The 26,810-nt window shown below is 46.4% G+C and overlaps 1 protein-coding gene across 1 annotated transcript in view; it reads right to left on the bottom strand.

The window, feature by feature from the left end:
• The window catches only part of LOC127040773 (leucine-rich repeat-containing protein 37A2-like), a 57,333-nt gene extending 37,683 nt beyond the window's left edge, over positions 1-19,650 (bottom strand). The window contains exons 1-2 of the mRNA XM_050935357.1: positions 19,439-19,650; positions 5,679-5,750 (exon numbers count right to left, since the gene is read on the bottom strand). Of these exons, the coding sequence (XP_050791314.1) occupies positions 5,679-5,750; positions 19,439-19,650 (284 nt within the window). The remainder of the gene's footprint in view (positions 1-5,678; positions 5,751-19,438) is intronic.
• Between the last annotated feature and the right edge of the window lie 7,160 nt (positions 19,651-26,810).

The following is a 26,810-nucleotide window of genomic DNA, read 5'->3' as shown; positions in this document are numbered from 1 at the left end:
GTTTGTGGTGTTTCTCCAGTGGGATGCCACATTGATTCCTTCCTTTATTAAAAGGATTTTGCTACACTCAGACTCCGTGCTTGCGAGAGGGGAAGTATTGCCTCCTAGAGGCGCCCAGGGGGGTGTGGTATGTAAGTGTCCCAGGTCACTGGGTGGGGGCTCGAGCCAGTTATGCATTGTGTTATGAAATGGAACCCCTGGATACTGAACCCGGCCCTTGTTGCTGCCAACTCAGAGGGGCAGAAGGGTTACACTAGTATTCTGGGAAGGGCCCAAGGAAGAGGGAGTGCTGCAATAATTAACCAAAAGAAAAAAGTTAACAAAAGCAAAATTTGCTACCTTTATACTTTGCTGGTATCATGTTCACTCATTCATACTACGCCACACGGGAAAACTCAGCACGGGAAAAAAATTGAATCTAAAAGGAAAAAACCCTCTCACCTCAAAAGAGTTTTGAAAGAGACAAACCATTCTGTTACAAACCCTCACATGTTTTTGTTAGGCCTGAATAAAGATATAGCAGACAAAACCAGGTATGCCAACCTCACCAAAGTCAGACTAAGCGCTTGGCTACACTAGAGAGTTGCAGCGCTGGTGAGGGGGTTACAGCGCTGCAACTTAGGATGTGGCCACACTTGCAAAGCACGGCCAGCGCTGCAACTCCCTGGTTGCAGCGCTGGCTGTACACTCGGTCGAGCCTCGGGTATAGGGATTCCAGCGCTGCTGATCCAGCGCTGGTCAGCAAGTGTGGACACCCACCAGCGCTTTTATTGACCTCCGGGGGTATAAGGAGGTATCCCAGAATTCCTGTCCACAACAAACCGGAAGAAAGGGAGAGCTCGGAGTTCAGCCAAACTGCTTATTTAAAAAACAAACACAGCTCCTGTTTGCTGAGCGAGCTGAGGCAGGCAGGGGAATTACTTTGGAATGTTCACAGCTGTTTGCTTGAAGAGAGAAACAGCATGCTCACACGGCAGAGGGGGAGGGGGAAGTCCGTGTTCAGCAGTTGCTGATCTGGTCTGACGGGTATTTAGCTGTGCATAATTTGCAATTAGTGAATGAGAGAGGAGTGGGGGAAGGGAGTTAGAACTTTTAAAATGATTGAAGCTAGGCACAAGTCCTTAGAACTTGCAAGGCAGGGAGCTGAGAACAGTGTCAACTCCAAAAATCCATTCTGTCTGTCTCCTCCACGCTCCCTGTCACATTCCACCCCACCCCCCTCTTTTGAAAAGCATGTTGCAGCCACTTGAATGCTGGGATAGCTGCCCACAATGCACCACTCCCAACAGCAATTGGGGCCAGCTGAACGTAATTAGTTCCCTGGTGTTAGGCCTGAATAAAGATATAGCAGACAAAACCAGGTATGCCAATCTGACCAAAGTCAGGCTAACAGAGGTTTGTGGGTAATCCCTGAGTGGAAAAGAACTGAGAAGCAGCATGTCTCACGAAGCGCTGGGAAAAAGTGAGATAAGGGAGGGGCTGCATTCCTGGTATAGTACCAACTGTGCTGTGTTAGGAACAGTTCCTTTGAAGAACTGATAAGAAATCCCAGCCTCCCTGTTTTCACTCCTAGGTTCAGTTCTCTGTCTGTTTTAACTCCCTACATTCCTAACTTCTGGTGCTTGCTAAGATATTGTTAATCACCTAATGCTGTAAAACATGTATACTAAAAGTGTCTAGTTTCTGGCTGTTAGAAGAAGGGGGTGGGTTGCTCCAGTGAATAATTTATGACGTGACGGAACTGTCTATATAGGCTTACACTAAGATGTAAAGAGCAGGCTGGTTCTCTCTGGAGACAAGCTGCTCTCTATTGATGCGTGCACTTGTCAATAAAGAGCTTTTGATCGGACCTTGCTGGTGTTGCCTGTATCTCTCGCGGTCAGACAACGAACTTTGCCATCTGGGTTAGAGTCCCCGACATCTTTGGCAACTCCGCCAGGACCCGTCTGACTCTCCGGCGGGGGATCGGACCCTGAGGCAACGCAGCGCGCATCCTCTGGTTTAGAGGAGCCTTGCCTGGTGATCTGATCTCTGCGTCGGCGATAAGGCGTGTTCTGTTAACCAGCTGAAGCTCGTAGAAATCCAGCAACGTCCACCTACCCGTTGAGTAGGGTCCAGGTTTCGGGGTTAGAGTCCCTGACAACTTAGGTCTGGATTAGAGTCCCAGTCCAGGTTTGCGCAGGATCCAAGTTGTCTGGGTTAGAGTCCCAGCCTGGGTTTGAGTCCCAGTCCAGGTGTTCGAGTCCCTGGAGAGGTAAGCGAGCGCTCGACGCGGAGAGGTGGGGGTTAGAGTCCCTTTACCTCGACCCGGGGAAGAGGGGTTAGAGTCCCTTCACGAAGAGGGGTTAGAGTCCCTTCATCAAAATGGGACAAGTTGGCAGTAAGTGCCCGGGGGATGCCCCGTTGTCTCTGATACTTAGAGATTGGAAAGAGATTTCTGAGACAGCTGGTCTAGTTAAATTTAAGATGAGAAATCTGTGTTGGATCCAATGGCCATCATTTACCTTTCATTTGTCCCCGACTAGAGACTGGCCAGAGGGTGAAACCTTTTCCACAGATAGGATGAAGTCCTTAAGGGATATTTTGGTTGATCTTAGGCTGGGACAAATGGATTACTTGTTTGTATGGTATAATTATAAACCCATGGAGGGATGGGTAGCTTTTGAAGCTGTTTGTATGGAGAGCTCTTGTAAAAAAATCCCCCACCATATGCCCCAGAGCTGCACCGGGAGGAGGACAATTTTGTTCCTGTTCTTCCCCGTCTGGTGGAGTGCAAGGATTCAAAAGCAGGTTAGGGACAGTTCAGGGACAGAGGAGAATCAAGGGGGAGCTCAGAGTGATGTTCCCTCATCTTCAGAGGAATCAGGCAGCCTCACCCCCTCTGTGCAGCCTCCAGCCAGCCTTTTGCAAACTTGGTCAGGGACTGCTTCTCAAACACTCCCAATATTACAGCAGCCCTCATCCTCGCCCTTGTGGACCCCCACTAGGTTACTTAACTCCATGAGGGAGAATGTTTCTGAGACACCCCTGATATTACAAGCCTCGTTCAGAACTTATCTGGTTCCACTGGTTGCTGGGGAACATGAGATGGTTTTTACCCATACCCTGTTTGCAACTTCAGATTTGTTTAACTGGCAGCGCACTATGCCTCACTTATGAGGCAATCCTGAGGCAGTGGAAAGAATGTTCTGCACAATCTTTTTCACTCATGTGCCCACTTGGGCAAATGTAAATCAGTTATTAGATACTCTCATGACAGAAGATGAAAGACAAAAAGTAAAAGGAAAATCTGCAGGTCATTTGAATGCACCTTGGCTAATTACTGACCCTAACTGGAATCCCAATAATCCAGCTCAAAAGACAAAGTTGGATGGATTTTTGAAAGCTGTTTTGAATGGTATTAGAGATGCAGGGGAGGCTACTCCAAATTGGAGCAAGGTGACTGCTTGTGTTCAGCGTCCAGACAAGCACCCCTCTTGACTTTTGTGCTCGACTGATTTGTGAAGTTAAAAAGCATGGGAATTTGAATCCTGAAACTGATCATGGAAAGGAGATGGTTAAAATGGTTTTCATGTCACAATGTGCAAAGGATATTGCAAAGAGATTTAGAGAGCATCCAGATGGTACGCAAGGAAAAAGTTTGTCTGAAGTAGTTAGCATTGCTACTAGAATGTTTAATGGGAGAGAGGAGAAGAAAGAAAAAGACATAAGGAAGGGTGGGGGCTAGTTGAGAAGCCCACCCTCCTAGCTAAACTGGTAGTGGAACAAGTTGGTGCCCATGGAAGGGACGGTTCAGTGAGAAAAGCAGGATCGGGCCCAGGCGGGCAGGCAACAGACAGAGAGATTGGAAAACAAGTTGGAAAATTTTGAGGGTGTAGTGGAAGGAAGGAGTAAGTAAGTGTAAGCATGGGGATTTCAAATACCCAGGACTTACTTGAAATGGTGATTTGAGTTGATAAAAGTGGCTGTTGGGAGACAAGCAAGTGATTTAAGGGAGAGTGAGAAGTTAACTCTGTAGTTGCTGGAGGGAACAGCAGTTGAACTTTGTAAAAATGCTAAAGAGGAAAGTTCTTGGTGTCTTTGAAATGTCTTTAAAATATTTGTAAATAAATTCAGGCCTAACATTTTTAACAAGAATTTGTGTGTGAAATTTCCTAGGGTTTTTTTTGAAGAAAAATGGGGGAAAAATTAATATAGTATCTTCATTATTTGCCAAGACAGCATAAGAATCCCCCAAATGAATCAAGGATCACTCACGCCTTGAAATAATTGATCAAATAAGACAGACCTCCTGCAGAGCCCTGATCTCACACATTTGCCTTGGGAATGCCATTTTTGGGAGGAGCAAACCCACTCCCTCCAATAGGACAATGTGGGCGAATCTCCATGAAGAAATCCTCATGGAGATTTCCTCACAAAAACATCTCTCCTGCAGCCTTTCACATGGGAAGGGGCACTGTAGGTCCCTCTCTTTGACTTTGCATCTGCTTGCTGTTGAAACCATTCAGGATCCCAGGAACAGAGTAAACAGCTAGAGCAGATGAGCTGGAAAGCAGATAAGATCCTTATCTCAGGCTTTATCTTCACTGCAAAATAGCTCTCTCCATGTAAAACCCTAGTGAAGACAAGGCACCGGTTTTTACCTTGATGTAGCTATTTTTACCTTAACTGTAGCTAGTTGAGATTAACCCAATGCGCCTCACCTGGGGTTGTTCTCAGCTACAGTGAGTTAAAAGCTACTGTATCTTGTCTCCACTAAGAATTTACATCAGGATAGCTATTGCAATTTAGTTATCTTGACATAAAAACACCTGTTTTTGCAATGAAGATATAGCCTCAGGCAAATGGACTGAAATAGAAAAGAGAAATAAAATTCTGTAAAACAAGGCAGATGCTGCTGAAACCCAGCATTGTCTCTGTTATGAGGGCATATCTACACTACAGCCTACTGACATATATTAGGTTGACTTACAGCCACTGCAGTAATTACTGATGCGGCTGATGTCCACACTACCCTCCTTCTGTCATCAGTGCACATCCTCACCAGGAGAGCCTCCCCCGACTGAGGAGGGGCAGTGGGGGGGGCTGAGAGCCAGGGCTCTCAGTCTTGTGCAGCTCCCTGCCTGACTCTCAGCTCCCTGTCCCACCTGGCCTTCTCGCCTCCAGGATGGCAGTCTGGGATCAGGGGTGGGGGAGGCAGCCAGGCTGGAGCCCATCTGGGAGTGGGGAGCCAGGGGCAGCCAGTCTCTAGCTGCCAGGTTTTCTTGTCAATTTCACAGCTCCAGCATGGAGTTGTGAAATTGACAAGACAGCCAACAGCCCATGTAAGTAACATAGTGTCTACACGGGACACTGCCTCACCCTAACCACACCAACATAAGCCTTATGCCTCTCATGGAGGTGGAGTTATGATGTCAGTGTAGTATGGCACTTACATCAGTAGTAACAAGGCTGTAGTGTGTACAATGACATACTTAGGTTGACGTACGCTGCCTTACATTGACCTAACTGTGTAGTGTAGACCAGACCTGAGTTGTCCCCAAGGTCCCAGCTTTAAAACCATTAATTGCTTTAAAATAACCCAAAGGAGCACTGCCAACAGCAGCAAGGGATTCAAGAACAAATAGCAGTTTGTCTATTATAGTGTAAATGAAATACTACTAGAAATAAATACGTACAGGTGCTTTAGCGACAGCAAGCCCTCGAGTGAATCTTTCTGCAGTTTGCTTAAGTCATTGTCCTTGAGAATTCTAAAAACACAGACAAAATGGTAGTTTACTTGCTATACCAACAATAATCAAGAGAGAAACAAATCACTTCAGCAGAAAACTATGTTAAAATAGCATCTCTCAAAAGCCTCATCTACGCTACGGAGTCAGGTCGAATTTAGCCGCGTTAAGTCGATTTATAAATGACTGCATCCACACCACCAACCCCATTCCGCCGACCTAAAGGGCTCTTAAAATCGACTTCTGTACTCCTCCCTGGTGAGGGGAGTAGTGCTAAAATCGACCTTGCTGGGTTGAATTTGGGGTAGCGCAGATGCAAATCGATGGTATTGGCCTCCAGGAGCTTTCCCAGAGTGCTCCATTGTGACTGCTCTGGACGGCACTTTGAATTCCAGTGCACTAGCCAGGTACACTGGAAAAGCGCTGGGAACTTTTGAATTTCATTTCCTGTTTGGTCAGCATGGCGAGCTCAGCAGCACAGGTGACTATGCAGTCCCCCCAGAATGGCAAATGAGCTCCAGCATGGAGTGAACAGGAGACACTGCCTCAGATTGCTATATGGGGAGAAGCATCTGTGCAGGCCGAACTCTGAAGAAGAAATGCAAATATATTTGCCAAAATCTCACAGGGCATATTGAACAGAGGTTACAACAGGGACACACAGCAGTGCCGTGTGAAAGTTAAGGAGCTCAGGCAAGCCTACTAAAAGACAAAGAAGGCAAACGGTTACTCTGGGTCAGAGCCCCATACATGCCACTTCTATGACCAGCTGCATGGCATTCTAGGGGGGGAGCCTACCACTATCCCACCACTGTCCGTGGATATATGCAAGGGGGGAGTCTCACACAACAGAGAGGAGGATTTTGTGGATGAGGAAGAGGAGGAGGAGGAGGAGAATGTGCAGCAGGCAAGCGGTGAATCTGTTCTCCCCAGGAACTTTTCATCACCCTGGAGCCAATACCTTCCCAAGGTGGGATCCCTGACCCTGAAGTCAGAGAAGGCACCTCCAGTGAGTGCACATTTGTAACTACAGTACAGGATTTAAAAGCAATAGTGTTTAATGTTTGATTTGCCCTGAAGAACTGGGATGCATTCGCGGCCAGTACAGCTACTGGAAGGGTCTGTTCACATGTCTGGGGACGGAGCAGGAATCCTCCAGGGACATCTCCATGAAGCTCTCCTGGAAGTACTCTGAAAGCCTTTGCAGAAGGTTTCTGGGGAGGGCTGCCTTATTTTGTCCTCCATGGTAGGACAATTTACCATGCCAAGCCAGTAGCAAGTAGTCTGGAATCATTGCAGCACAAAGCATGGCAGCGAATGGTCCTGGATTTTGGTCACATTCAAGCAACATTCAGTCTGCATCTTTCTATGTTAGCCTCAGTAGAGTGATATCGTTCATGGTCATCTGGTTGAAATAGGGGAATTTTTGTAAGGGAACAACAAAAGGATCCTGTTCATGCTGGGCTGTTTGTGCCTGGCTAAAAGGGATCATCCCAGAGAATAGCTACGCGGCCAGGGGTGGTGGGGGGAGAAGTGTTGAAGGGATCATCCTGGAGAATAGCCACATGGCAGGAAGAGGGGAGAAGGGAACATCCCAGAGAATAGCCACGTGGTGGGGTGGAGCTAGTTGTGTGCTGCACATCCACCTGAAAACCACAGCCCCTCCTTTTAAATGTGAAACCCAACCCACTGCTTGCTCTGGGAAAGGAGGGCACTGCAGTTTGAAAACATTCCCACATGTTATGAAGGCGTTGGAAGCCAAACCCACGTACCCTTTGGTTTACCATGACTGCCTGGAAACCGAATTCTGTTGCCCAGCCGTGTGTGACGTATCACCATACCAGTAGTGGGTGCTCAATATAAAAGGCAAAATGCAGCCTTGTACCTAAAGCACATGTGCTGTCTGCTGTGAATTGCTTGATTCATTGTGAAAGAGTCTCACTCTTGTTCTCAGAAATGTATCCTCTTAAATTTTACTGTCCCTTTTTATCTCCCCCCAGGTGCAAATGTTTCTACGCTCCCTATCATCTCCGTTCCTGAGGTTATTGCAGGTTAAAAGGTGGAAAAAAAACCCACTCACAATGACATGTTTTCCGAGCTCATGCAGGCCTCCTGCACTGATAGGACATAGCTTAAAGCATGGAGGCATTCAGTGGCAGAGTCTAAGAAAGAATTAAGTGAGTGTGAAGAGCGGAGGCAGGACACGATGCTGAGGCTAATGAGGGAGTAAATGGAAAAGCATCTGTTGGAGCACCCTTTAATTAATAAAGAAAGAATGCGTGGTTTCAAAATAATAGTTACTTTATTTCAAAGGGGGGTGGGCGGTTGGCTTACAGGAAATTAAAATCAGCAACGGGGGTAGGTTTGCATCAAAGAGAAACACACACAATTGTCACACTGAAGCCTGGCTAGTCATGAAACTGGTTTTCAGAGCCGCCCTGATGCGCAGCGCACCTTACTGTGCTCTTCTAATCGCCCTGGTGTCTGGCTGCTCAAAATCGGACACCAGGCGATTTGCCTTAACCTTGCACCTCGCCATAAACATCTCCCCCTCGCTCTCACGGATATTGTGGAGCACACAGCAAGCAGCAATAACAATCGGAATGTTGTTTGCTCTGAGGTCTGACCTACTCAGCAAACAGCACCAGCAAGCTTTTAAACGTCCAAAGGCACATTCTACCACCAGTCTGCACTTGCTCAGCCTATAATTGAATTGCTCCTTACTGCTGTCCAGGCTGCCTGTGTATGGCTTCATGAGCCATGGGAGCAAGGGGTCGGCTGGGTCCCCAAGGATAACTATTGGCATTTCAACATCCCCAATGGTCATTTTCTGGTCTGGGAAGTAAGTCCGTTCTTGCAGCTGCTCGAATAACCTCGAGTTCCTAAAGATGAGAGCGTCATGCACCTTTCCCAGCCATCTTGTGTTGATGTAGGTGAAACATCCCTTGTGATCCACCAGGGCTTGCAGCACCATTGAGAAGTACCTTTTGCAGTTTATGTACTGGTTGGCAAGGTGGTCTGGTGCCAAGATGGGAATATGCATTCTGTCTATTGCCCCACAACATTTAGGGAACCCCATTGCAGGAAATCCATCCAGTATGACCTGCACATTTCCCAGAGTCACTACCCTTGATAACAGAATGTCAATGATTGCACTGGCTACTTGGACGACAGGAGCTTCCACAGGGCTATCGCCACTTGCTTTTCAACTGTCAGGGCAGCTCTCATCTTGGTATTCCTGTGTGGTATTCCTGTGCTTCAGGGTCGGGGAAAGCAACTCACAGAGTTCCAGGAGAGTGGACTTATGTACGTGAAAGTTTCGCAGTCACTGTGAAACATCCCATACCTGCAACATTATGCAGTCCCACCAGTCTGTACTTGTTTGCCTGGCCCGGAATCGGCATTCCACTGTATCAACCAGCCCCAGTGCCACCATGATGTCCCAATTGCCACAGCCTGTGCTTTCAGGAACATCTGTGTCCATGTCCTCATCAAAATCCTCCTTGTGCTGACATCTCTTAGCCTGGTTCTGCATATGCGCCAGGATAATGTGCAAGGTGTTTACAATGCTCACAACAGTAGCGGTGATGGTGAGCTGAGCGGGCTCCATGCTTGCTGTGCTATGGCGTTTGCACACGTAACTCAGGAAAAAAGGCGTGAAACGATTGCGTTGCTTTCACGGAGGGAGGGACGACTGACGACATGTACCCAAACCACTCGCAACAATGTTTTTGCCCCATCAGGCATTGGGATCTTAACCCAGAATTCCAATGGGTGGCAGAGACTGTGGGAACTGTGGGATAGCTACCCACAGTGCACCGCTCCGTAAGTCGATGCTAGCCATGGGAGCGAGGACGCACTCCGACGACTTAATGTGCTTAGTGTAAAACATACACAATCAACTGTATAAAATCGATTTCTAAAAATCAACTTCCATAAAATCAACCTAATTTCGTAGTGTAGACATACCCAAAGGCTCTCTTTGTTTGTCTGGTGGTTGCTCTGAGTTGGTGCACAAGCAATCTTGTTCCAATCGTTAATTACTCAGTCTACCTTCAACTTACAGCCATTGGATTGTGTTATACTTTTGTCTGTGAATAGACTGAATAGCCTGTGTGATAAATGAAGGGGGTGGGTAGCTCCCTTTTCTGGCCACCCAGCCAGCCAGTTAGCTATAAAATCCCTGTTAGTGGCTATTCTCTACTTGCTTTACCTGTAAAGGATTTAAAAAGTCCATAGGTAGAAGGAAGGGAGGGGGCACCTGACCAAAAGAGCCAATGGGAAGCCTAGAACTTTTTAAAATTGGGAAAAAGCTTCCCCTTTGTCTGTCTGTTGTTCTCCGGAGAGAGGGGCAGAGCAGAGACAGGGCTGGAACTATGCTGTAAAAAGCTTTGGGCCAGGTATGGAAAATCATCAGATCATGCCTAGAAACTACTCATTTGAAATCCCAGATATGTAAGTAGATCATGTAATATCTAGGAAGATGTGATTAGGTTTCTCTCTTTTATTTCTTTATGGCTTGTGGATTCCTTTGTGCTAACCCCAGGTGCTTTTGTTTGACTTGTAACCTTTAAGCTGGACCTCAAGAAGCTATCTTGATGCTTAATCCTCGTAATTGTTCTTTTTTTTTTAAACTTAGCAAAAAGCCTAAATTCCAGATGTATTTTCTTTCTTTTTAAATAAAATTTTCCTTTTTTAAGAACAAGATTGTATTTTTGTGTCCCTAGGAGTCTTGGGCATATATTGTCTAATTAGCTGGTGGCAACAGCTGATTTCCTTTGTTTTCTTTCTGAGCTCTGCCCCGGAGTGGGAGTGAAAGGGCTGGAGGGTACCCCACAGGAAGGAATTCCCAAGTGTGCCTTCCTGAGTTCCAAAAGGGGGTTTCACACTTGGGTGGTGGCTGCATCTACCCATACAAGTTCAGAGAAAAACTGTAACCTTGGGAGTTTAATATATACCTGGAGTGGCCAGTATTAATTTTTAAAATCCTTGTGGGCCTCACCTTCTGCACTCGAAGTGCCAGAGTGGGGAATCAGCCTTGACAGCCCTTTATCAAATATTTGTTCTCCATGTCAGTACTTACAGACTTACAGACTCTGATCAAGACACCTCTTAACCTTTTCTCTGTTAAACTAAATAGATTGAGCTCTTTGAGTCTACCACTCTGGGTATGTCAGACTTGGGCTCATGGAATTTGGGCTCTGGGCCTGTTTTATTGCTGTGTAGATTTTGGGCTCGTCCTGGAGCCCAGGTTCTAGGACCCTGTGAGGTGGGAGGGTCCCAGAGCCCAGGCTCCAGCCCAAGCCTGGACATCTACTGTGACATTGCATCCCTTATCTTTATGGAAATATGCTTATAAATGTATAAATGACATAACTGGAATATGTTTTATGCTACATATGACATGTAATATATCTCTGTAAAGGTTATGATCTACTGAATACATTCCTCCTATTTGTATGCATGCATCATTTTTGTACTTGAAGTCATGAATATTGGCTGTATAGTTGCTTGATTTCGAAGTAGCCTTAGTAAAGCATCTGGTCAGCTTCTTGAGAAAGGAATGTGTAAGTTAAGTGCCCAATCAAGAAGCACTTAACAGACAATGGATCTTGGAAGGCTCCAATTCACATAAAAAGTCTACTTGAGGACATTCAAGGCAGCATGTGAACCATGGCTGCTACCTGTAAGTTTTGAGTCATGCCTGGACATGTGGCTTGCCCATGTGACTCCAAAACTCCATCTTGGAGCTGGACTTTGCATAGGAGAGAGGAGGGGGCCTTCACCCACAAGAGAAAGTCTATTTAAACCCCTGGGAGACCCCTTCATTTTGTCTTCAGCTGGTTCAAGAGATAGCCCCTCCACCCCTAAGGATACCTGCGAGAAACTGGAAAAAAGGACAGTAACTATGGGGGGTGTGAGTGTTTACTGGATCCAGACTAGAAGGAGACTAGTCTGTAAAAGGAAGCTTATTGAAACATTTTAGAGGATGAGGTTTTATCTGTATTCCGTTTTCTTACTGTATTAGGCATAGACTTGCGGGTTTTATTTTATTTTACTTGGCAATTCACTTTGTTCTGTCTGTTACTACTTGGAACTCCTTAAATCCTACTTTCTGTATTTAATAAAATCACATTTTACTTATTATTTAACCCAGAGTATGCATTAATACCTGGGGGAGGGGTGGTGGCAAACAGCTGTGCATAGCTCTCTATCAGTGTTATAGAGGGTGAACAATTTATGAGTTTACCCTGTATAAGCTTTAGACAGGGTAAAATGGATTTATTTGGGGATTGGACCCCATTAGGAGTTGGGTATCTGAGTGTTAAAGATAGGAACACTTCTTAAGCTGCTTTCAGTTTAAGCCTACAGCTGTTAGGGGACATGGTTCAGTCCTGGGTCTGGGTTTGTAGCGGGCTAGCAGGTCTGGCTCTTACCAGGCAGGGTACTGAAGTCCCAAACTGGGAGGGCAAGAAAGCAGGAGCAGAAGTAGTCTTGGCACATCATTTGGCAGCCCCAAGGGGGTTTCTGTGATCCAACCTGTCACATTGTGAGCCCGAGTCAGCTGGCATGGACCAGCCCTGGGTGTCCAACTGCAGTGTAGACATACCCTATAAGGCATGTTTTCCCATCTTTTAATCAGTCTCACAACTCTTTTCTGAATCTTCTGAAATTTATCAACATCCTTCTTGAATTGTGGAGAACTGGCGGGATCTGATCCTCTGCTTGTATTTTTTCCCTTTTCATCTTTTGATCTATCACATCACTACATTTGATGAGTTCTGAATTAATACCTTGATAGCCTGAGTACCTCACTCTTTTCCAGAACTGCATGTCTAAAAAATTTAGGGGTGATTTTATATTTTCTCTCTTAGTTAGACCATAAAAGAGATCAGCTCCATAATTGCTGACTATTATTAGTTCACAAGATAGACAGGACTTTCTGCTCCTCAGACTGAAGCAATAGAAAGAAGAGCTAGGAGGGAGAAAGTTTCTAGTCTGTCCATGTACGTGGCAGTCCTGGTTGTGACTTCATATTTAAGATGGTAAGACCCATTCTAAACTCTTGTGTGTTGACCAGGTGCTAAATTCCTCCCCCTATTCCTTTCAGCCTGTAATTTCAAGGCAGAAGTTATTTTTTTAAGTTTGAAGGAAATCAGACACATAGGGCAGAGTGGAAGAAATGAGATGTGTGTGTGTCTCACATTTGGAGGGAGACTGATACTTCAGATAGGATTTTCTTTTACAGTATCAAACTTCTCTTGTCCCCTGTGAGAATGGGAGAATGGACATCAGCATCCAACATGGAGACCAGTTTTCAGTCCTAACTGAGGAGTAATTGAACCCAAAGGAATTTAGAAAATAATAAAGGAAAATGACTTACTTGTAACTGGAGTGCTCTGGTTAGCTCTGCAGAGCCACACTCTTGGAGCAATAAGTCTTGAGCTATTTACAAGCAGTAACTGTTGAGGCTGTGTGCGTGGAACTGAACATGCAAGGTGAATCTATCATTCCAAACCTCCCCCTTCCTTACCACAGCTTGTAGCCCCATGAAAGCCTCCCAAGGAATTACAAGAATGGCTGCGGAGAGAGTATACTCTGAAAAATCCAGATATGATCCACCAAGCATACTGTTCCCAGGTAGACATCTTATCCTGGAAAGAAGCACACTGTTTGCAGCTTGAGATGTCTAACTGGGCCAGTCATTTCTGTCCAATTAACTGCAAAATAGTGAGAACACAACGGCAAAATCATGTTCAATCTCTTTACAAAAGAACTGTAACAATTAACAACTTCTATAAAACAGTAAACTGAGCTCATGAGCACAAACAAATTGAGAAAATGTATTAAAAGTCAATGTATGATGGTTTGGGAGAGAAGAAAAAACCCAAAGGCCTTCTTTAACCTCTACTCTAACATTCAAGGGCGATGTGTGCATGGGCTCAGTAACTGATGCCAGCATGCTTCCAAGACTCACAGCATGTTTAAGTATGTGTGTTCAGACATGTCTGTGCCCCAGTGCTCAGTTGAGAAGGTGCATTTTTAGTTAGTAAGAGAGCAAATCTAACTATGCTACAATAATGTATATGAAAGTGCTTTTCTTTTCGTAAACGTATGTCTATTAAATGACACCTCCACAAATATATGTAACAAGCATATGGCTTATTCACAATGGACAATCTCTTGGGTAAGTTTTTAAAAAAACACCACCAAGAAATAAAATGTAAGCAAAACCCACCCCCCCCATGCGTACTTCCCTTGTTAGTACTAGATTTTCTTCACCATTAAGGTGAACACCTCATTAAGGGCACAACTGAGCCAATTTCAGCTTTGGATACTAACTACCTAACCCTCCAGATGCCTCTGTCTTCATGAACAATGGCATCAGAGTCCTGGGCCAATAAAGCTAGCAGGGCTTTCAGATTTAACTGTGTGAAAAGATGAACATTAGATCAGAGAACTGATTATCACCCATTCTCACATCCTCACCCATTTCTTTACCATCCCTTGCCCTGAACCGGAATGGAAATGTGTGTGCGTGTTCTTTATTTCCTTACAGTTTCTGGCTCAAAGACTGAACTAAATACCTGGAAAATACCTTTAGCCCTCAATATATAAAATGCTAGAAAATACTCACAAATACTCAGCCCAAGGGTATCCCTTCCATACTCTTTTTTCAATGGAAGAAATAGAGTTCCCACTGAAGTCTCTGTGAAGAAATAAATGCCATTTCACTATTATCTTTAGTGAATTAATTTCAAAGATGATAATTCCATGGAGAAATGTTCCCAAACAGAATACTTTGCAAACACTTCCCCTCTGTCCTGTATTTCTCAATGCCGGTATTTAGTCAGAAAAGGGTGTGATCATGCTCCTCCAAGGCAATATGCCCATTGACTTTGATGGAGCACATTCATGCCCTGAAATCATTTCATGTAGACTGAGTCTGCTGCCCCCTTCTGAAAGTCACAATCCTCCATTGGAGTGGCACCACAGACTTCTGTGGAGAAGCAGGTGTCACAGACGGCTATGGCTGGAATGAGTTGCAGGGGCAAAACAACTTATAAGGAACAAAGGAACCTGTTTTCCTGAAAATCTTGCTACTAATAAGGGGGGAAGAAAACAAACCCCTTTAGTATTGTGAGTGTGGTACCTTTATTCCCATCCCAAGGGATGGATTCCTTGTGGCTGTGTTCTCCAAGCTGGGTTTTCCTGGACCAGCCCCTTTTCTGATAGGACACTGGGTTTTCTCTGTCTATTAGAGCTGGGTGAAAGTTTTCTGACTAATAATTTCTCTCTTCTACTGAAGATGTTGCATGGTGTATTAAATACTTGAGCAGTCATTGGGCCAGAGAATGTGTGTGAGACTACTTCTATCGCCTGCTGCTTAGGACATGCTCTTTTTCTAATGTCAGCGATCCCAGTTCAAGGCCCTGCTCCAATAATTATCCAAAGTGGAAAAGCTTCAACAGGTAAGACTGAAAAAATCCTGTTTCAGGCAACCCCATAGCCAGTGCTTAGGGCACTGTCCTGAGAGCCTGGAGACCTGTGTGCAAATCACCCTGGGAGAGGGCACTAGGCCACTGCCCTAAGCTTTATAAGGAAACAGCTCCTCCTATGGCTAGTTTGTGAACCTGGCCATTCATTTCCTATTAAAAATGCCTGGAAATGAAACTTTCATTCAAACAAAACATAGTTTGTGTCGACTTTGTCAAATCCTTACATTTTTTTGGAAGTTTCAGTTTCATTTTGACTTGCCCAGAACTGGGTTTTTTGGGCCTGCCAGCAAACCAAAAAATCAGTTATTAATCCAGCTCTGCTGCTCACCCCACCTTTGCATTGTGTTCGTTTAAATTCCCAGCCTTTCCCAGGTGGTCCTGTCTCTTCTACCTGCTCTCGCAAGCTGCTGGACACGTCACTTGGCAGGTGGGAGCGATGTCCTAATACCAGACCCCATTGACGTAGCACATACCTTTGCAATGCTTGTCCATTCAGCTCTCTCATACAAATAGGGGTCTGGCCCCATAATCTTTGGCTGCCATTTCCCCTCCCCCTCATGGTGGGCAACATGCTAGCTCTGAAGTGCTGCTGCCCTATCACCATAGAGGTAATATAGCTATACTGCAGTGGAACTGTGGGGTTTAAGAAGGAATTCGTCCCTGTACTGGTGCATCTTATACCACCCCTATACTGGGGGCTGATTTGATCTTTGGTACCAGTTTGAGCAGGCTTGCGGGCTGACCTCACTTACACCCTGGCTGCAATAGCTGGGGTATAGGAACACTGCAGCCATACTCCCTTCCATTCTCCGCGTACTCTGACATGACCCTGTGCTGGGGTGCCTGTCAGGGAAGGTGTAGAACTGGCTATGTTAGCTCTGCGCCTGCTGTGGAGGCCTCCTAATGAAAGATGCAATGAACCCATGGAATCTCCCCTTGATGCTTGCTAATGCTCCCATGGAAGTCAGTGGAAAAACTCCCACTGACGTCAATGGGAGCAGAATCTGGCCTATAGTTTATTATCGTTGACAAGCTGAAAGCCCATGCGGTCGTACGTGTGTAATTCATAAAGTGTAAAAAAGCTAAAAGTGTCTGAGAACTTAAAAACTGTATGGTAACAGACCAGGAATTCCACCGAGGATTAGACCTAGTCTTATTCCAAACAAAGAGGGCTCTCAGCCATCGTTTCACACTGACTCAGCAGACATTCTAGGCTGCACAGTGACAAACAGAAAGGGGACAATCCTGGAATTTTATGATGTGGATTATTTGTGTTGCATAGTGGCCAGGGGCCCCAGGATTGAGGCCAGTACCCCCCGGGTGCTAGGTGCTGTACAAACAAACAATAAAAAGATCCCTATCTCAAGGATCTTACAATCTAAGGGGAAAGGCTCCAGGTGGAACAGACAGATAGGGGAGCACAATGAAAACAATAATGCTGGTCAGCTTGGCAGGCAGTGGTCTCAGCACACCAGTTTATAATGCTCCATGTGGGATCAGCCCCAAAATGTTCTGCAAGCCTTTCGAGAGCCAAGGCAAAAAAGTCATCAGCTCCTGCTGTAGAAATCACCTCTGATTCCCTTAGGGCAAGCCCCAAAACCGCCTCCTGGATGCGAGCCATCCCAGATCTTCCCCCCGCATCAGTGACCAGCTCATAACTTCATCTCCCAGCTTCAGAAATCCTCTTGAGGTCCCCCAGTTAACAATCCAACAGCACCCTCTTTCTTCCCCCTGCTAAATGAGACTACAGTACCATGCCTTTCTTGACATCTCTTCTCTAGCAACAATGCCCAGACGGAATCCTTCCCAGCTCCCGGAAGCTGAGGAAAGTTCCATGTGAGGCTCTGGAAATCATAGGGGAAAACTCCACCCAAATCTCATCTGGGAGTTTGAAAATATTCACTGAGGGTGGGTGTTTTCTCTGTTTGTTAGGTTAGTTTGTTTCTGCCTCTTGAGTCCATTCCTCCTTCTGACTGAAGGCTTTCAGGCCATATGTCACCTTTCAACACACAGCCACTGTGGCCATAGAGCTGTTCAGACAATGGGGAAATCCAGAAAAGATTTTGTCTTTTTTAATGGAGAAAGTGTATTCCTTTTTTTCAATAACCTCATTCTTAAAACTGACTGCACTGTTTCTAACCAGAATTTAAAATAAAAATCACTTGTGGGCAGAGAGCAGACCTGGAAACTTTCAGCTCAAGAAGTGAAAGTTTCAGAAAGTTTTGAGTGATTGAAAACAGGCAGTTAAGATGGCAAGTGATGGTCACAGCCACTCTCACAAGCATGGCTGACTAATGGGGAGGAAATAATGAGACTACAAACTTTGCCAGGGTGTTAATGCCAAGAATGAAGACGCATCATTCAGAGTGTTCCATGGGGGTATAACAAGGGGGAATGGCAACTTATTTCTAGTCTGAATTTGTCTAGCTTCAGTTTCCAGCTGTTTGTTGCAGCCATCTGTTGGCTCTCTCATTTTATATTCGATATAAACTCTTTGGGCCAGGGGCCATCTCTTTGTAATGGTCCCACAGTGCGCAGCACAAGGTGGCTGGTGCCTGGGCGCTACCACGGTACAAATAAATTATAATAATAATTATAATAATGACAGGACAGATGTTTTCAGCTATGAACAGGAGACTGCCAGGAAAAGAGGGTGGGTCTGCACAAAGGCTACAGCTGTACCAGGTGGTGTGGATTGGATAATGTGAGTTCTGTAACTTCAGTTTCTGATTTGCTTTGGGTACATCTGTGGATGACTGGTTGTCTGCTTTGGGGAAGCGGATTGTCATGTGACCATGGTAAAGCATCACAGAATGAGTCAATTTGTACTAACATAGAACAAACAGCTTTACTAGAACAGGGGAAACAGTATTATCCCGAATACTGCCCTGCTTTCTCTCTGTTTGGTGCAGAGCTTCTGCCTCAAACTTTCCCAGACCCTCTCCTGCCTGGTATCCTGGACAGCTTTGGAGACAGTTTTCACATCCTCACAAGAAAGGCAGGAGCTTCCTCCGCCAGCTATTTGCTTCTGTGTACTTTGCTTAATTGTATTTACCTTAGGGTGGTAAATGTCCCACTTTCTACAGTGCATGTGCAGAGATGGGGGATAGAAAGCAAAGGGAGCCCCTTGGGCTGAGACCATAGTTTTGTTCTCTATTTGTCTAGCATAGTAGGGTCTTACTCCATGACTGTGGCTCCTAGGTGCTGCAGTAATACACATAAATAATAACAATAATAATAGCTTTAAGTCATTGTTGTGCTCCCCCATTTCCCAGAGCTGCTAAGGGGCCGGTGTGGCCCACGTGTGAGGTACAGCAGCAATGACAACTCCCAAGAGAATCTTGGTGTCCTCAGGGACCACAGCCACTACTGGCAGGCTCAGCCAAATCTCTTTTGGGGTTGGGATGCTGGGGAGTAAGGGCTTATCTACACAGGGAGACGGTAAAGGAAAGGTGTGGATATACACAGCTATAATTATACCCTATCTAATTCCCTGTGTGGACACACTTAAGCCAGAAGAGCCTTTTTCCAGTTTAGCTCATCTCTCGTTCAAACGCATAGCTACGCTGGTGAATGTCCCCATGCCCCCTAAGGCAGAGGCAGTTTCTCTCCTTCCCCTGACCCTGGTAATAACAGGCAAAAGAAGAGCAGATAGTTGGGGGAAGGGGAGCTTGGGCACATCAGCTAGGCCAACATTTTCAAACCTGAGTGTCTGAAGTTAGGCACTGAAAGGCACATTTAGGGAACTAAATCAGACAGGGTCTGCCTTCCATTGACCTCAACAAGAGCTGCAGGCCCTTCAACAATCAGCCCCAAATGTAGATTTAGAGACCCAGGGGATTTAGGAACACAAGCCTCACTGAAAGCCAATGAGATTTATGCTCCCAATTCCCTCAGCTGCCTCACTTTAGATCCCAAATTCGGCAGTTTTGCCCCGACGCGCTCTGAAAATGAAGATAGCAGCACTATTCCTCTACCTCACACAGGGCTTGGGAGGGGAACCCATGAGCGGGAGATGGTCGGGTACCGCAATGAGCCTATGTAGTCTGTGCTGAAAGGATCCCCGCCTGGGCAGGAGAGATCGGGGTGCGGGAGTTTCTCTCCCCACAGGGAGGTCAGGGAGGGGGGTGTCTGAGTCCAGGGGGGTCTCCCATTGGGGGCGTCTCCCTTTGGGGGCCGGCTGTCTTGCCGCACTGTCCCGGTACTCACAGGAAGAAGAAGGTCTGGTTGTGGGCGGCAGGCCCAGGCGGTAGCAGCCAGTGGAGCCCGGCGGGCAGGGCGGCCCTGCTGCAGTTGAGCAGCCCCCGGTGGCACCGGCATGGGGCCGGGCAGGCGTTGCCGTGCGGCCCAGCGAGGGAGGCGGTGACGGCCACCAGCGGCAGGAGGAGGAGCAGAGGGGGCCGGAGACCTGCCTCACTCATCGGGGCTCGGCGGATGTCGGGAGAACGGTAGCTGCTCCCTGTGGTTACCGAGCAACCACACCCGCACGCTTGTCACGCGTGAGGCACAGCATGGCCCCGGGGGCTGCCCCTACCGCCAATGTCACCGCCGGACCCACTAGCCTCTGGCCCCATCAACAGCCATGGCCTGCCGGTGACCCCCCCCCAGCAGTGAGGTCACCACGATTCTAGAGCGGCCCCTGAGCTCAGCAAGACCTCCGCAGAGCCCCCCGGGGCTTCCCACCCCAGGGACCAGGAGACCTTCACAAGCTCCCCACAGTGGAGAAGGGCCACAGGGCATGCAAGGGAAGGGGACCCAGCCCCATACCCACGCCCCGGGGGCACCAAGGAAATAGATCCCTCCAGGCAGCCGTCTCCTGGGCTGTGGTGGGTGGTGCCGGGGTGGGATTCCTCTGCCCCACTGCGAGGATGGAGACACACAGAGAAAAGGGGGAAGGAAGCCTCTGGTACTGGTGGACAAGGGCCACGTGTGGAGCATCCACAGGGAAGGCTCCTGTTCCTCCCCCTTTCCAGGCAGGATAAGAAATGGTAGAGACCCACTGGACAGAGTGGGCTATTGGCAGCCATGCGAGGGGGTTGTGCACCCCGCCAGAAAAGGGGGAGCTGAAGGGAGGTGGGGCTAGGTGGACCTCAGAGCCTTTGCAATATTTCACATTTTGTGTTTTCTCTTTGTTGATGGGCTGGTGCTCCCTGCCTCTGGTGGGCTTGGGAAAGTGGAGTGCATGGCTGGGGCAGATTAATGAGGGGAAATAGACAGATTGCAGAATGGAGGGAGGCAGAATGGATACCAAACATAACCAAAAGAAATGGCATTAACAAAATGTTTGCCAGCAGCACCTTGATTATTTTTCTGACCAGGCCTCACTTCCCTCAACCTTCTCAGCGAGTTGTCTCGTTACATTGTCTGCTCCTCCAGGAAAGGGCTGTATTGTTCCTAGGTTCACATGCAGTACTTTGCACACTTTGGGGCACTACATGAACAAACAGGAATGCATAATATGCAGAAGCATCCAGCTGTGTAACTGCCCTCTCACCTGAGCTCATCAAAGCAGGGAGGGCAACCCATCTATCCTCCATTTTTCCTGAGAGTACCAAAAAGGGGAAGCCCCATCCTGCAGATATTGTTCTCATCTGAGCTTGCCAAATCAGGGGCAGCCCTGGGAATGGTAGAAGTATGAGAATCAACAGTGAGACATCTAAGAGCAGGGCATCAAGGTTTCTTAGCAACGGCCCACCACTGTGGATCTGTCCTAGAGGAACCATGGATCTCATCACATGCAAAGAAAGAAGTAAGACTTGCCTCTTTTCAGTTGCTTTCTCACAATAATGGTCCAAGGAGAGCTCAGACTCCGATCAATGGGAGTTAGGCACCTAAATACGGGGGCCTCAGTTTCTAAACCCTGAAGACAAATGAAGAAAAAAGAAGAGGGTAGAAGGAAAAGGATCCAAGCACCCCCCCATGTTAAGCACAAAGAGAGAGAGAATACAGTCATTGTGACTACACCTCTGCTCAGGTAACGCTGACGGATTGATCCCAAACCACCCTCACCCAAAGGCACTCAGAAGGGAAGAATGCCATATGACAATCTGATAATCCCTGGCCGCCTCAAATCAGGAGGGTCTGCAAGATGAACAGAGGGTTGAAGGCTGCAGCATGAGGCACAGCATTGCCAACTCCCAGGGTTAAAAAGTTGAGTCGGTTCCCCCAAATAATGAGATTTTAAAACATAATAAATGGAGGGGGGGTGCTCTTCATTTGCCTTCCAGTTTCTGAGTCTCTAGTGGTCACTCAGGTAATGTTTTCAAGCTTTTCTCTGCAACTGTGAGGCCAAAAATGTCCTTAAGCAGAGTTCCTCACATGAAAAAACAGTTACTCACCCTCTTGTAACTTGTTATTTGAGATGTGTTGTTCATGTCCATTCCAATCCAGAGTTTTTATTCTCTGACCCACACCCCTGCTCCCTGGTGGTCTCGATGGTGAATGAAAAAGAGCGCCGGGACAACAGGCACCGGCTCCCAAGGCTAAATGTATGGTCCTCTTTGGCAGGAAACTGTATGCTGCTGGGGACCTATAGCTGAGGATAGCCAACCAGGAGGTATAACTTTAACTCTTGGGAACACTATAACCAAATACAAAGAGATGCTCCTTGCGTCATGGATCACAATTGCATCCGTACTTGCTTTGACCTCACCAAGGTTCCAGCTCCACCTATTACGGCGCACTTGACGCGGACTCAAGCCTCATCCACCGCTTTCCTGGCCCAGTGCCCATCCAGATCTGCAGAGTGGCGACCTGGCCATCCGTGCACACATTTACTTCCCACTATGCCATCACACAGCATGCCAGAGAGGACGCAGCTTTTGGCAGGGCAGTTCTCCAATCAGTGGTTCCTTAATTCTGACACCACCTCCAGGAGAGAGCGTGGGAGTCCCCTGATTGGAATCGATGTAAACAAGCACCCGAAGAAGAAAAAACGGTTACTTACCTTCTTGTAACTGTTCTTCAAGATGTGTTGTTCACATCCATTCCAATACCCACCCTCCTTCCCCTCTGTCGGAGTAGCCCCAAGAAGGAACTGGGTCATATATTGAGTGCCATGAAGGCACCACTCCAGGGGGCTCCCTAGCCAACTCAAGGGAAGCTGCTAAGGGAAAAGTTTTCAATGACCGTGCACACATCATGCACACATCTGGTTGGAGTCAAAGTAAAAAAGCACTCAAAGAAGAATCTGGCTTTAATAAAACCACCAAATATAAGTGCTGGCAACAGTGGAGGTAGTTGATAAAAGCTCAAGTCCTAAAAAGGATGAAGAATGTCCAGCTGCTCTGAAAATGATTTCATTCAATTTAAACTTAGGTTAGTTTCACTGATCAAACTGTGGCTGCACAGTTAACAGGCCATGAGAGACTCTCACAGGTGTAAATGCCAGTAAAGAAAGTGATGCTAACTACTAGATGCCCAGTGCAATAGACTACAATCTGTCATGAGAGACTGAAGTTGGGAGATCCCCAGCTGCTTCAGCAGAGGCTGCCAGCTTCTTGTGCTATAGGCCATGGTTATTTAAGCAGGCTATAAACTACATAGGAAATGAGAAGAGGAGCTTTAGTTTAACTCCAATAATCCAGCACATATTTTAACATGGGGAATAGGAAAGAAAAAGTTCAGTAACTTGATGTTTAACTACAGCTTCTCTTTCTGAAAAATTCCTCGTCATAGAGAATTTACCAGAGCTGTGGGGAGTCTGTTCCCGTAGTTAATTATCCCATTTTAAAAACCTGCATCTTATTTCCAATTTGAATTTTTCTAACTTCAGCTTCCATCCACGGGATCTTGCGATGCCTTTGCTGTCTAAAAAGACTCCTAATTGTTAGGGGCTTTCCCTTCACCCCTCCCCTGGTTCTTGTCACGCAGACAGAAAGCAGAACACCGCAAGTCTGAAGTGCAGGCAATGCAATGTTTATTGGGGTTAGTTTCAAGCAAACATATCCATAGCTCTGAAGCCACAGAGCCTTTACCCGTGTCCCGTTCCCACCTCCTCTTTCTCAGCAGGCCCAAATATACTTGCAGTGCACACTTCTGGTCTCACCCCTTATAACTTATGGTCATGTTCTGTTCTGGAGGGTCGTGAGTCTGTGGACTTGGTACCACTTCTTTTGTATCCCATGAGAGGGGTAAGGAGTGAGGTGGTGCTTCAGTCGGGGATAGGCTTTTCTTTGGCTTTTAGTTTTTCTTATGCCTCCCCCCTCAGCGCCCCTTGCCCCTCCAAACGGGTTGCTTGACCTTGGCTTGAGAGAGGAGCCAGGCTGCCTTCCAGTGTATGCTCGTATATTAAACTCCCACTATACCCAGTAATTAAGTTCCCTCTATGCTGTGTGGCTGCACAGCAGGCTATAAAGGGCCCTGCAGCCACAGGGGCCTGGAGAGAAGAGAGGTGGGTGGTGGGCAGGGACTGGGGAGGGGAGCAAGTTGGGGCATGCAGGCCTCTCCCTACCCCCCTGAGCTCGTGCTGCCAGCAGGGAGAGGGCCGGGGGAGTCCTCTGGCCCCAGCCCTGGGGCAGCCTGAACCCCAAACTCCTCATCCCTGGCCCCACCCCAGAGCCTGTACCCTCAGCTGGAGCCCTCACCTGTCCCAGCTCTTGAGCCCCCTCCCACACCCTGAACCTCTCATCCTCAGCTCCACCCTGGAGCCCTCAACCCCACATTCAAACCCTCTGCCCCACACCTAAGCACCCTCCCACACCCCAAACCCCTCATCCTGGCCCACCTCAGAGACCACACCCCCAGTCAGAGCCCTCACCCCCCAGCACATCAATCCTCTGCCCCAGCCCTGAGCCCCCTCCCACACTCTGAACCCCTTGGTCCCACCCCCGCCACACATCATCTCCATATTAGTGCACATATTAAAATTCATTTTGCACATGGATATAAAAAATTATAGGGAACATTGCCCAGTAAGACTTTTCTGCTGGGCTGAAGCAACAAACAGTGTCTTTGGTTTTTGTTCACACATATTAGTAAGGATATAAAAGTATCAAAAATCAAACCCAAAATTCTATCTTAGGCTAACAAACAGGCATATATACCAATACTAGTATATTTTCTCCTTGTGCAGATAGTGTAGACTGTGATCAAGTCACCTTGTAACCATCTCTTTGACAAACTAAACAGACCAAGCTCCTTCAGCCCTTCACTGGAAGGTATGCGTTCCAGATTTTGAATCAACAGTGTACCTCTTCTCCAAACCTTCTCCAACTTTTCAACAGCCTTTTTCAACTGTGGATGCCAAAAGATGTCAAAGGAGTTAATAGTAAAAGTGAAAGGTAAATCACTGTTTTCCAGAAAATTTACATGACATAGTTGGCCCCACAGAGAGTTGGTGGGATAATACACGACTGGAATACTGGCATAGCTCGCTCAAGGACAGGCAGAGAAAAAAGCGATGAGGTTTTGCCATGTACATCAAACATGTATATACTTGTGCTGAGGTTGAGATGGAAATAGGAAACAGATTTGCTGAAAATCTCTGGGTAAGGATAAAAGAGGTACAAAACAAGGGTGATATTATGGTAGGGGGTCTAGCATAGACTACTTAACCAGGGAGAAGAGGTGGAAGAGGCTTTTTAAAAACAAAATCACCCAAAGCACAGGACTTGGTGGTGATGGGGGACTTCAACTACCCAGACATCTGTTGGGAAAATAACACAGCAGAGCACAGATTATCCAAAAAGGTATTGGAATGCATAAGAGACTTTTTTTATTTCAGAAGGTGGCAAAAGCTACTAGAGTAGAGGCCATTCTAGATTTGATTTTGACAAATAGGGAGGAACTGGTTGAGAATTTGAAAGTGGAAGGCAGCTTGGGTGAAAGTGATCATGAAAGGATAGAGTTCATGATTCTAAGGAATGGTAGAAGGGAAAATAACAGATTAAAGACAATGGATTTCAAGGAGGCAGACTTTTGCAAACTCAGGGAATTAGTAGGTAAGATCCCATGGGACACAAGTCTAAGGGAGAAAACAGTTCAAGAGAGTTGGCAGTTTTTCAAAGAGACATTATTAAGGGCACAAGAGCAAACAATCCCACTGCGTAGGAAAGACAAGAAGTATGGCAAGAGACCACCCTGTCATAATACGGAGATGTTCAATGATCTGAAAAAAACAAACGAACGAGTCCCACAAAAAGTGAAAATGAGGTCAAATTACAAAGGATGAATATAAAAAAATCAACACAAGCATGTATGGACAATATTAGAAAGGCCAAGCACACACAGAGATTAAACTAGCTAGGGACATAAAGGGTAACAAGGAAACATTCAAATACATTAGAAGCAAGAGGAAGACCAAGGACAGGGCAGGCCCATTCCTCAGCGAGGGAGGAAAGACAGCAAGAGAAAATGTGGAAATGGCAAAAAGTGCTAAATGTCTCTTTTGTTTTAGATTTCACCAAAAAGGTTAGTAGTGACTGGATGTCTAACATAGTGACCGCCAGTGAAAATGAGGTAGGACATGAGGCTAAAATAGAGGAAGACCAAGTTAAAAATTAATTAGGGCAAATAAACACGTAAAATGCTGCATCGATGGACCTGTGCCCCTTAGAGCTTTAATGAAGTTGCTCTATGCCAATGGAAGAGAGCTTTCCCATTGGCGTAGTTAATCCACCTGGAGAGGTGGTAACTATGTCAGCCAGAGAAGCTCTCCTGTTGTCATAGCGCTGTCTACGTGGGGGGTTAGGTCAGTATAACTACGTCGCTCAGGGATAGGGATTTTTAACACCCCTCAGTGGTGTAGTTATATCGATACAGTTCTGTCGGGCAGACCAGATCTTAGACAAGTTAGATGTCTTCAAGTAGGCAGGGCCTGATGAAACACATACTAGAACACTGAAGAAGCTGACTGAGGAGATATATGAGCCATTAGCAATTCTCTTCAAAAACTCATGGAAGATGGAAGAGATTCCTGTGGACTGGAAGAGGGCAAATACAGTGCCAAGCTATAAAAAGGGGAATAAGGACAACACAGACCAGTCAGCTTAATTTGAGTATCCAGAAAAATAACAGAGCAAATAATCAAGCAATCCATTTGCAAACACCTAGAAGATGATAAACAACAGTCAACATGGATTTGTCAAAAAACAAATCATGGTAAACCAACCTAATAGCTTTCTTTGAGAGAGTAACAAGCCTTATGGATGGGAGGGAGGCGGTAAAAGTGGTATATCTTGACTTTAGTAAGACTTTGATACTGTCTTGCATGATCTTCCATAAACAAACTAGGGAAATACAACCTAGATGGAGCTGCTATAAGGTGGGTGCATAACTGGTTGGAAAACTATTCCTAGAGAGTGGTTATCAATGGTTCACAATCAAGCTGGAACAGCATATTGAGTGGGGTCCTCCAGGGATTGGTCCTGGATGTGGTTCTAGTCAATATCTTCATCAATGATTTGGATAATGGCATAGAGAGTACATTTATAAAGTTTGTGGATGATACCAAACTGGGAGGGGTTGCAAGTGCTTTGGAGGATAGGATTAAATATCAAAATGATCTGGACAAACTGGAGAAATAGTCTGAAGTAAATAGGATGTAATTCAATACAGACAAATGCAAAGTATTCCACTTAGG

This window comes from Gopherus flavomarginatus, chromosome 25, assembly GCF_025201925.1.
Source record: "Gopherus flavomarginatus isolate rGopFla2 chromosome 25, rGopFla2.mat.asm, whole genome shotgun sequence".
NCBI lineage: Eukaryota > Metazoa > Chordata > Testudines > Testudinidae > Gopherus > Gopherus flavomarginatus.
Note: the sequence above shows the minus strand (reverse complement) of the source record. Positions and strands in the feature narration are given on the sequence as shown.